The sequence below is a fragment of the Vitis riparia genome, chromosome 11, assembly GCF_004353265.1.
Source record: "Vitis riparia cultivar Riparia Gloire de Montpellier isolate 1030 chromosome 11, EGFV_Vit.rip_1.0, whole genome shotgun sequence".
In the NCBI taxonomy this organism is placed as follows: domain Eukaryota; kingdom Viridiplantae; phylum Streptophyta; class Magnoliopsida; order Vitales; family Vitaceae; genus Vitis; species Vitis riparia.
In genome coordinates, this window is record NC_048441.1 from 15,571,766 (window position 1) to 15,582,476 (window position 10,711).

A 10,711-nucleotide genomic window follows, 5' to 3' on the forward strand; every position below is an offset into this window, starting at 1 on the left:
CCAATGGGCGATGCTTAATACCTCTCTTCCCAGCAATTTTCATCTCTCTCTAAAAGCCACAGGAAGAAACCCTAGAAAGCTGCCTCTTAGCTTTCTTGCTTCACCCTCCGAAGTTTGATTTCCTCTTAGGGTTTCTTGATCTTCTCAACCTAAATCGAATTGGAAGTGAGTTATATTTCTTTTGAAGAGGCAAAGAAAGATTGAATTTTTTTGATCGACCTGTTGGAGTTGTGGTAAATCCCTAATCGAAAACCTAGTTTTACCTTCTGTCGGGTCCGATTCCGTGTGGATCTGGTGAATTTTTGGCTTTTTGGGGTTGTTTTGGGTTCCGATCGGTTTTTAGGGTTTGTTGTATTTTGATTTGGGTTTTGTTCTTGCTTTGGGAGTTTTGGAGGTTGTGAGATTGGGGTAAATGGATTTTGAAACGGCGATTTGGGATTGAGCTGAAGATGTGTGAGATTTGGGCTTTTGTGTATGGATTGGTGTTACGAATTGGCCTGTTTCTGTTTTGTTTGATTGAATTGTGGTTGGGTTGAAGTGTTTGTGCTTAACTTGTTGTTTGTCAAAAATTTAAAATTAAGGGGTGGCTTGGGTTGGAAAAAGAAATCTCACTTCGCCTGTTAAGTTTTGAAATTAAAATTGCGCGTGGGTTCATCCAGGTCTTTGTTACTCTTAACTGCTCTTGGGTGTTAAGTCACATAAATCCTTTGGGCTCTTTGCCATATATGATAGACTAAAATGACAAATGGAAGCAAGTATGAAACCAAAACAAAAGAAGAGCACAGTGGCCTTTTCTACCCGTTGATAATTGTTGAATTTGGAGGTTTTGAATTTCTGCTGCGTTTTTGTGTGAATCTTGTTTAAGCCCCATGTTTAATCAATATGATTTGCAGTTATATTTGTTCTTCCTTTCTTTGCTGGAATTTCATGCGGTGAAGAGCACTTTCATTTAATCTATTCTATTCAACTGTTGTTGATTGGAAGCTGGTATTTGGAAGAAGCCATTACTCGATTACAATATTGGTTATAAACATTTAATCTTCAGGAATAATGGTTAGCAGTCTGGGTGTAATTTAATCTTTTCAGAGTACTTAGGTTTTTTTTTTCTTTTCTTTTCTTTTCTCCTTTTTTTTTGCAAGAGTCTTTTGGACAAACAAATAAACAATGCCCTGAACGTGTCCCACGAGATTAGACTAATGAGGCAAAATGATTTGGTCCTGTATAGAGCAAGAAGGGTTCATTAAGTGATTCCAAGTATTTAGTAGTTAGGGGTTTATTTGGATGAGATATGTAACTAATTATGTGGTTCTGTCTGCCCATTAGTTGTACTGGCCATTTTTACTAGATGGATACTGGATAATGTCTTGCAGTGTATAGAAAGTCATAAAGAGTTGTTAAAAATCTTAATGGTCATCATCACTTCAAAGAATTATGCTATATCCGAGAGCAAAGTTAGCGTATGGTTCAACATGCAGGTTGGAAGTCCCACTCGATTATCTAATACATGAACATCTTAATGCAGATGATGACTTTATCCAACACTTATCAACAGTGCCATGGTATCAGATATTGGTAATTTGATTTGGAAGTGCAGCTCTCTTTCCTGTCTGTGTACATCTTGCTTCAGTTGTCCTGCTTGTGCTGTTTATGCTATTCTTAAAACTGCTTTCCATTCAGAGTTTAATGCCATCTAATTAGTTGTGACCAGGTTTTGCACCTGCACTTGAGTCCCCTAGAGATTCATTTATTTAATGGATGTAGCAAAGTGTTCATGGTGTTTGGATTAAATTCATCAAAGCAATCGTAGGAATTGGTTTGTGTGAACGCTACCGTCTAAAGTTGGTCCATCTTACTTTATACTTTGATTGGTTTAGGAGGGAATCTTTTAAAAAATTTCAGCATTGTTCAAATGTATTTATGCATGATATTATTTTTATTATTCCACTAAAGTCATTTGTTTTGATTGTTCTCACTCTGTTATGATATTTTTCATTTTCTTTTCTATTAAATTTCTCCAATTTTAAAACTTTGGAATTTTTGATGTTTGTTTGTCTGTATTTTGAATGAACTCTGGGATAATAGCTGATCATTTATGGTGCCTATCAATTAATATATATATATATATTTAAGAGGGAATCTTTTAAAAAATTTCAGCATTGTTCAAATGTATTTATGCATATATTATTTTTATTATTCCACTAAAGTCTTTTGTTTTGATTGTTCTCACTCTGTTATGATATTTTTCATTTTCTTTTCTATTAAATTTCTCCAATTTTAAAACTTTGGAATTTTTGATGTTTGTTTTACTGTATTTTGAATGAACTCTGGGATAATAGCTGATCATTTATGGTGCCTATCAATTAATATATATATATATATATATATATATATATTTAAGAGGGAATCTTTTAAAAAATTTCAGCATTGTTCAAATGTATTTATGCATATATTATTTTTATTATTCCACTAAAGTCTTTTGTTTTGATTGTTCTCACTCTGTTATGATATTTTTCATTTTCTTTTCTATTAAATTTCTCCAATTTTAAAACTTTGGAATTTTTGATGTTTGTTTGTCTGTATTTTGAATGAACTCTGGGATAATAGCTGATCATTTATGGTGCCTATCAATTAAATATATATATATATATATATATATATATATATATATATATATATATATTTAAAAAAAGGCTAATGGTTTTATGGAATTTATTGTGCAATTGCTTATTTGAAGTGCTTCTTTTTTGATGTGATCTCTTATAGCTGCTGCATTTGGGGAGGAGTTGGTAGTCTTAGTTTTTTGCTGATATTTTCGACATCTGAACATGCCAAAGGATAGAAGAGATCGGTCTGTGTCTTTTGATAGATACAGGGCATCTCCTTTCCCTTGTAGCTCCAGTCGTGGAAAACGATCTTCACCCAAAAAATCTTCAGAAACCGAGAAGGAAGTGAAAGAATGGGAAGATGCCAGGTGCCCTGTCTGCATGGAACATCCTCACAATGCTGTTCTTCTCTTGTGTTCTTCCAATGACAAGGGCTGTAGACCTTACATGTGTGACACCAGCTATCGCCACTCCAATTGTCTTGATCAGTTCCGCAAGTCATTTTCAGAATCCTCCTCAACAGTACCACTGCAAGAAGAAATGCCACCCTCAGACACACAGTTGTCCCCCATGGTGACTTCAGAAGCAACAGATGTCGATTTGCATGGAGAGAGGAGTGAGGAAGGTCCCTTCACCATGCATACCATATCTTGTGAGAATAAGACCCAGCCCAAGCTGGTGTGCCCTCTCTGTCGGGGGCAGATTAATGGTTGGACTGTTGTGGAGCCTGCTCGTCATTTCATGAATGCAAAATCAAGAAGCTGTGCTTGTGAAACTTGTGATTTTAGTGGTACATATACAGATCTCAGGAAGCATGCAAGGCTAGAGCACCCCCTTGTGCGGCCATCAGAAGCTGACCCAGAACGGCAGCGTAACTGGAGAAGAATGGAGCGACAGAGGGATCTTGGAGATTTGCTTAGCACACTTCAATCTTCATTTGGAGAAGAAAGGGGTGATGACAGCATTCTTCCAATTGATGAAGGTGGTTGGCTGACTGTATTTTTCCTTATTAGAGTTTTCCGTCCTAGTTCTAGTTCAAGGAGCAGCAGCTGGTCTGGCACCTCCAGAGCCAGAGCTCAACTGACTATCAGAAGGAGGTCTACAAGACTCTGGGGGGAGAGCTATGAGGCAGAAAGTGGCTCTGCTTCCAGAGATGAGGATAATGAGTCTTCTGATGGTGGATCAGGTCCTTGGAGGCATGCCCGACCCCAGCGAAGGACAACACCAGACAACGAGCCATGACTGTGAAGAAATTTATTATTTCTTTGGTTACATTTTGTTTAAGGGGGGGTTCATGGGTGAGTGGCAGCAGTAGTCTTTCTAAGGTTGCTGTTGGTCTCATACGTATGACCCAATTGTTTGTATTGTGTTTCAGGTGGAACAAGGAGGGAAGAAAAAATCAAAGAAATGCAAGATCTTTTGCTTGTGCTTCAGAAACCATTCCTCCAGAGTGTGGAATGGTTCTCTTGCTTACTAGAAATCACAGAAATGGGTATCAAAGGAGTGAACAAATTGTAATTTTTTTTCCTTTAAAGAAGCTTGAATCTAGTCCAGAAGCATTTCTTCAGGATGTCCTTTCTTTTGCTTTTTGCTCAAATACTTCCGTAATTGTTTGTATTTGGAACTGGTAAGGTTGAATTAGTTTCACAGTCGTTGGTTCCACAATAGCAGAGTTACCAACAACCAAGAAGAGTGTTCTATTCATTTTCTGCATATTTCCAAGTGTAATAGTGCTTTTATGGAGGACTGGGGAATAAGTTATTATGGTTGCTGATGATGCTACATGAACAATACAGCCGAAGTGCAAGTGCTTCAACCAAAGTCATCACTTCAATATGGTTGATGTAGAAGGCGTGTAGTTGTTCGTTGCCTCAGCCAGGGTGGTTTGGAACTTTTATCTCTCCCTCTCTCTAAAGGAAAATGCTAAGCCATTTCCTCTCTGCCCCTCTCTCTATAGAGGAAATGATTTACCACGATAGTGCAATGGGACAAGGTACAAGAAGAGTATACAAATAAATGAGACTATGTACGCCAACCCATATGTAAAAAATGAGTCTTGTAGGGACTAGGGAATAAATAATAAAATTTAAAAATGCATATGTACGCCGACCCATCTGCAAAAAAGCTATTTTTCTCCTTGTGTATCAGTGTTCAAATGTAGCTTGCATATTAGGTGGTCCCCTCTCCTATGGATCTCATGAGTGAGTCACGCCTGAAAGTGAAAGCTGGATTGGGTGTCTTTGGTCCGGGTTTTGGATACCGTGTTCAACCAGGACTCTCCTCTCGCTTTTTGGATTATATAACCTTGGCTGTGTTTCTTCCACCGTTCCACAACTCTGGAGGGAGGAGGGTTCGGTTAACTACTGTCTGGCTTTTCACTCTTAAAAATAAAAAATTAGGGTGTTGCTTGGAAGCAATTTTTCGTTTTTAAGAAACACATTTTCCCCTATTTTTTTTAATGGTTTTCAATTATTTTTACTTTTTGTCTTGAGAGTTGTAAAAAATAATTAAGTTAAGAATGATTGAAAATAAAATAATATAAATATAAATTATTTTTTTAAAGTCTAAAATTTAGGATCATTTATGATTGAATAATAAATATATAATAAAAATTATTTTATTATTCCTAACTTTTAGCCCTCCCGGGGACACTAGTAGTCAAGAGGAGTAAACGGTGAAAGTAACAAGAAACGGCAGTTTCCTCCTTCTCAGTCAAATTTGATTTGATTCAAAAAAAAAAAAAAAAGGCCCAATCATTTTATAGGCGGGAATCACGTTAGAGAATCATCATGAGCCGTTGATGCAGAGTGTCCACTTGAAAACAATGGCCCCACCTCTCATTCCTCGACCAACTCAAAAAATCGGCTTCTCCCATCGCCTTCCTGACTCGCTGAGTCACCCACCGTCCTCCGGCCTCGTTGGCCGACTCGGACGCTTCGTAATAATAATAGTATTTTTATTATTAAATTTATTCCAATAAAGTTTGGCACGACCACGGAGGAGCTGTTCGTATTCCAAATTGGCCCCGCGGCTTGCTCCCCAGACCTCAAACGGCGGTGATCGGCTGATCCACCGTCCATCCAAACGATGGCGTTTTGAGGTTTGGGAAGAAAGCACATAGAAATGGGAGCGGCCAACACTTCGATCTCAGGGTCGGAGTATGAGACGCAGGTGATATTGAATGTGTACGATCTTACTCCTCTCAATAATTACATCTACTGGTTCGGATGCGGAATCTTTCATTCTGGCATTGAAGGTTTGTGTCATACTAATTCCTTCATTACTACTTCTCCCTATTTCTTTCCTTGGTTTCAGTTTGTGGGACTTCTTTTTTCGCATCTTGTTGTTTACTTGTTGCTTGATTTTGGATATGGGAGTTTCGGTGAGGAGATCGATTTGGGGTTTTCTTGTTTTGTGATGTTCACTGCTTTAGTGTTTTTCTTTTTGGATGATTTGGGGATTTTGTTTGTAGTGGATTTTGATATGGGGTTTGATCATTACGAGTAGAATGAATTTTGTATTACAGGGTCAATTTAGATTTGAATGTTACATTAAAAATGGGAATACTCTGATCTCTGTCTTGGCAAGAAGTTTCCTGCTTATGTTTTGAAAACTAATTTATTTGAATTTGGTTCTTATCAAAATGGTCTAATTTGACAACTAACGTGTCTTTGTGGCTGCTATGAATTTTCATTTACATCCTTTGGCAATGCAGGGAAAGTTCTGGTTGAAAAGAATTGTGTCTGCAATATGGACTATTGCATGCTTTATTTGACATGTCATTTCTACTGTTATAATGATTTAGGATTTTTTTTATTGTTTTATTTTCTTTTTAAGGAGTTGTTTAAATTGTGACACATTCATGTGATATTAAGAGATCTTTAGTATATGGTTACATGGAATTAGGTTAGATTAACCAACATGGTGCTCTGATGGGTCAGAATCAGTATTTCTCAAGGCCCTGAAGATGCTTGAGTTCTGTGAATATCATAATAGAGCCTTGTTTCAACTAATATGGACCATTATTACGTGCCTTTAACCCCTAGCATCCATGTTTACCTAAGGAACTAAGAATATGCCTATATATATTACATGGCTCGTTTCAACTAGTTTGGGGCATTATTCAGGCGAGCACCCTTGTCTAACACATGTACTTAAGGAAAAAATATATAGTATATGTTTAATTAATGTCAATGAAAGATGATTGTTGTCCATGTTTATTGACATTGGTCTTTCACAACAGGAACATTTTTCCCAATTAAGTGAAGTAGATGAATATAGATCACTTGACCCTAACTGAAGAACTTTAGTTGTTTTACTTTGTCGATATGGCATGAAGAAGCTGTTGTCGTCTCTGTGTATTTGAAATGTTTGTGGACATATAGATTTGTTCATCTAATTGGTGTTCCAGTAAAGGAGCGGCCTAAAACCATTATGTTTTCATGTTAACTACTAGCCAATAATAAACACTTCTAATTAAAAGTTTAAGGACAGAACAGTAAAATCTAATTTCTGAGTTAATAAGTTCTTTTCTCAATTACTGTAGTGGAATAATGGAAGTAAACGCCTTTAACAATTTATTAGGAACAGTAGAGAGAAATAAAATAAGAAAAACTGCCTAATTTAACATAAATGTGTGGTCTCCTATCAGAAACTGTAAATATTTCATGAATTTTAAGAAATAAATTCATAAACCAAATAAAAATATTGTTATTTGCTCAAATTAATGAACACATGTAGCAATTTACTAGAAACAGTTAATCTAGTTCCAACTTCCCCTAACTGTTGGGCATGGAATGCCCAGAAAAACATGCATATGTGCTGACTATGTTAGTTTTCTAGTGCTTGAGGTTTGGCTCAAGTGGCAAAGGGTAGGGCTGGGGATGGGGATGTGGGAGGTTCAGGGTTTTAGTCCTAGTAGGGATGACAAAAAAAAAGTTACCTATCAAATTAGCACTCTGCCTCGTACCTAGTGCCCCGAGAACATGGGGTCTAATGTCTTGGAGCAGCTTCAGCTTGCACCCATCAACAGCATTAGTAGTTTATGATATTTCACTGATATTGTGCAATCTAATGTAGCTTATCATCTGTAGTTTCTCATTACCTTCTGAAAGCTAGTATCCTAATTTGTTATGCAGCCTTTCTGCAGCTCCTCATGAATTCACATCACTTATTATGATCTTTATTTCCCCACTATACCTTCCTTTTTTTCTTTTCTTTTTTTCTTTTTCTTTTTTCTGTTTGTTGCTTTGGGGAAGGGGGATTGGTTGGGGCAGGGATGGATCATGTTTAACCAAGAGGTAGGGATCAATTCCAAATGAAGATTCGTGTTTGATTTATAAAAGCATTGGTTTTTGGAAGATATAGCATTTGTGTGACTTAAATAAAATAACCAGACAATGGATGTATATTTTGTGTAAATGTGAAGGATAGAGGGTGGGGAGGATGGGAGATTGATTTATTGTTATAATCAAAACTTATTGCTTATTATTACAAATGAGGATTTATATTTCGGATATAATTACGAGTTTGCTAATAATAATTTATATAAATCAAGTTAGTTGGGCAATCTAAATAGAACAATGATAAACTCTTTTGTCACTCTTTGGGCTTAAATAACCCTATGGAAGACACAGACTGGCCATGGAAATAGATTCTCGGTTGTGCAATCTATTGGCTTTGGTAGACACTTGAAGTTGTTTGTTCCTTTGAATTGTCAGGTTAGCCAATCACATTATAGCTCTTTTGACTAAGCAAAGAGTTCCTCATTTAGAGCCTGTTGCTATGGATCTCTTACCAACTTGAGTTTGTAGCCTTTTTTTTTAATGTGCTTACCCCTCCTTATCATACCTTGTTTTGCTTTTCTTTGAGAGGATGGTGGAACCTTCTTGTGCTGTTGTATTCATTTTCTATGAAGCAAATTGATTTTTTTCAATTAAGAAAAAAAGAGTGATAAACTCTTTCTAAAATTTCCCTTTTAGTATGTGATATGATATTATATCTTATGTGCTGCAACATGTTTATTTCAATTTTGTATGACAGTCCATGGTAAGGAGTATGGATTTGGGGCACATGACTTTCCAGCTAGTGGAGTGTTTGAAGTGGAACCAAGAAGTTGCCCAGGTTTTATCTATAGGAACTCAATTATATTGGGTCGCATAAAAATGCCCCCTTCTGAATTCCGGTCATTTATTGAGAATGTGGCTGCGGAGTATCATGGGGATACCTATCACCTCATCTCCAAGAATTGCAACCATTTTACAGATGATATCTGCTGGAGATTGACAGGCAAACGGATTCCTGGGTGGGTGAATCGTCTTGCCCGGCTAGGTGCTTTATGTAGAATTTTTTATCTAGTGCATCAGGTTTCCCGTCTGGTGCTTTTGAGGACAAAATCCAAATTTCTTCTTTCTGAGAATCATTCTAGTACATCAAGTTCTCTGCTTTTTGAAGACAAAAGCCAAGTTTCTTGTTCTTCCTGAGAGTCATTCTAGTGCATCAAGTTTTAGCATGCTCTTCAGAGACAAAATCCAAATTTAATGGTGTAGGGACATTAGGATTCACATTAATAATGAATTAAGTTGTCCTGTACTCTTCAAAGACAAAATCCAAATTTAATTGTTTGGGAACATTTGGATCACATTTAAATGAAACTACTTCATTGTAGCTGACATGCAAATTGCATTGATCTGTTATGTTAGTCTGACATAGTCTGTTTTGGGCGATGTCCTAGTCCTTTCAGTTGCTCCATTTATAATAACTACATGGTTAATGGTTGATTTGGGCATTAAATACTGTGGAGACTAAAATGGAATCAATTTATTGCTCTGGAACATTTAAAAAACCCATCATTATTTCTAAACATACCTTTTTCTCTCTCTTTTCTTTTTTTCTTTTTCTTTTTTTTTTTTTCCTTTTTTGACTTTTCAAGTAAATCCCTTGCTTGTTTTTATGGTGTGTATTAACAATTCAGGTCCTCTAAATACGTGAAAACTACCTTAATTTTATTTCTGTGTGTATGATCTGCCTTAATTTGTAATAATTTTTTTGCAATAAGTTTGACATCTCACTTTCTTTAGGGGAAGGCCTTTGTTGTTGTTTGTTGACATTAAAGAAATTGCCCTATAAAGGGAAGTGCTTCTGAGTATTGGTGTATCTACTTTTCTTTGTAGATGTCATTTTATTTTATTTCTATTACACTTGAATATGGCTAATTCCATAAAAACAACCAACAAAAGTATGAAATTGCATGTTTTTGTCCAAATTTCAGGTGCTTTATGCAGTTGTTTACTTCCAGAAAGTCTTCAAGTAACCACTGTTAAACAGCTGCCCGAGTACCACAATTGTTCAGGTAGTAGTTTTTTTCTCAAATCCTTCTCTTTTTAGTATCCTGATCTATTTGTAACTGTAAATAGCTGCACAACTGTTAACATTTGCAACCTTTTCCTCTTGATTTTGTGGCATATAACATCCAGAAGAAGAGGGGTCTGAGTCTGTCTCAACTGCCACCCCTCATGATCCAACAGAAAGCGATGATGCAGACCAAGATAAGCTACAGTTGATATCACAATCTGCTGGAAGTGAGGAGTTAAGTTTTGTTAAAGAGGCTCAAAGGTGAAAGTAAGCCAAGATGGGGAAAAAGGGAAATTCTCCTCCACTGAAGCTGTTCTGATCCTAGTTGAGAGGCTATGCTTGAAGTAAACTATGTGTTCATTCACTATTTTTTTTAAGCATTTATCGGTACGTGAATGCATGTCTATTCTGTTTGCTCTGTTGTTTACTAGTTTCCTTGCAGTATCTCTACCCTTTGCTTTATTGTTGTTGTATGAGAAACTCAAAACTTGAAAACGGTGATTTGTAATTGATGATTGTAAGGCTGTTTGGATTGGGATTGGAATTGGGAATTCAAGGACTCACCTTTGCCAAAGCATGACAAAGATTTGCTTGCTGTATAATCAGGTTGAAGCTGTTTGATTTCCTCAACTAATCACAAAGCTGCTATTACATTATCCTTCATTCATGTTTCTTAAGAAAAAGTTGGTTTGCCTATAATCAAATGTGATGAAGCAATAACAGTCCAACCGCCCTTTTCTTTATTGTACTGGACA

At 36.5% G+C, this 10,711-nt stretch overlaps 2 protein-coding genes across 4 annotated transcripts; both read left to right on the forward strand.

Annotated features, from left to right (window-relative positions):
- On the forward strand, positions 1 to 4,290 carry LOC117925052. 3 transcript variants are annotated; one of them, XR_004652931.1, is made up of 3 exons: positions 1 to 233; positions 2,764 to 3,901; positions 3,979 to 4,290. XR_004652931.1 is itself a non-coding variant. In XM_034843871.1 (3 exons), the coding sequence occupies exon 3, from the start codon at positions 2,826 to 2,828 to the stop codon at positions 3,843 to 3,845; it is 1,020 nt and encodes a 339-aa protein (XP_034699762.1). In that variant the 5' UTR covers positions 1 to 233; positions 1,523 to 1,572; positions 2,764 to 2,825; the 3' UTR covers positions 3,846 to 4,290. The 3 variants fall into 3 exon arrangements, 2 of the variants coding, with proteins under 2 accessions (XP_034699762.1, XP_034699761.1); XM_034843871.1 differs by adding an exon at positions 1,523 to 1,572 and having other exon boundaries at positions 2,764 to 4,290; XM_034843870.1 differs by having other exon boundaries at positions 2,764 to 4,290.
- Positions 4,291 to 5,537: 1,247 nt separating this feature from the next.
- LOC117924857 (deSI-like protein At4g17486) lies at positions 5,538 to 10,540 on the forward strand. Its single transcript, XM_034843570.1, has 4 exons — positions 5,538 to 5,859; positions 8,646 to 8,933; positions 9,874 to 9,954; positions 10,079 to 10,540. Exons 1-4 carry the CDS (start codon positions 5,727 to 5,729, stop codon positions 10,219 to 10,221), a joined length of 645 nt encoding a protein of 214 aa, XP_034699461.1. The 5' UTR covers positions 5,538 to 5,726; the 3' UTR covers positions 10,222 to 10,540.
- The last annotated feature ends 171 nt before the right edge of the window (positions 10,541 to 10,711 follow it).

What these genes read in the sequence shown, in the direction of transcription:
- LOC117924857 (XM_034843570.1), top strand. Translation starts at nt 5,727, where the DNA reads ATGGGAGCGGCCAACACTTCGATCTCAGGGTCGGAGTATGAGACGCAG. An exon ending in GAATCGTCTTGCCCGGCTAG is followed by an intron (nt 8,934 to 9,873) that starts GTGCTTTATGTA and finishes TCCAAATTTCAG; the next exon opens with GTGCTTTATGCAGTTGTTTA. An exon ending in CGAGTACCACAATTGTTCAG is followed by an intron (nt 9,955 to 10,078) that starts GTAGTAGTTTTT and finishes TATAACATCCAG; the next exon opens with AAGAAGAGGGGTCTGAGTCT.
- LOC117925052 (XM_034843871.1), top strand. Translation starts at nt 2,826, where the DNA reads ATGCCAAAGGATAGAAGAGATCGGTCTGTGTCTTTTGATAGATACAGG.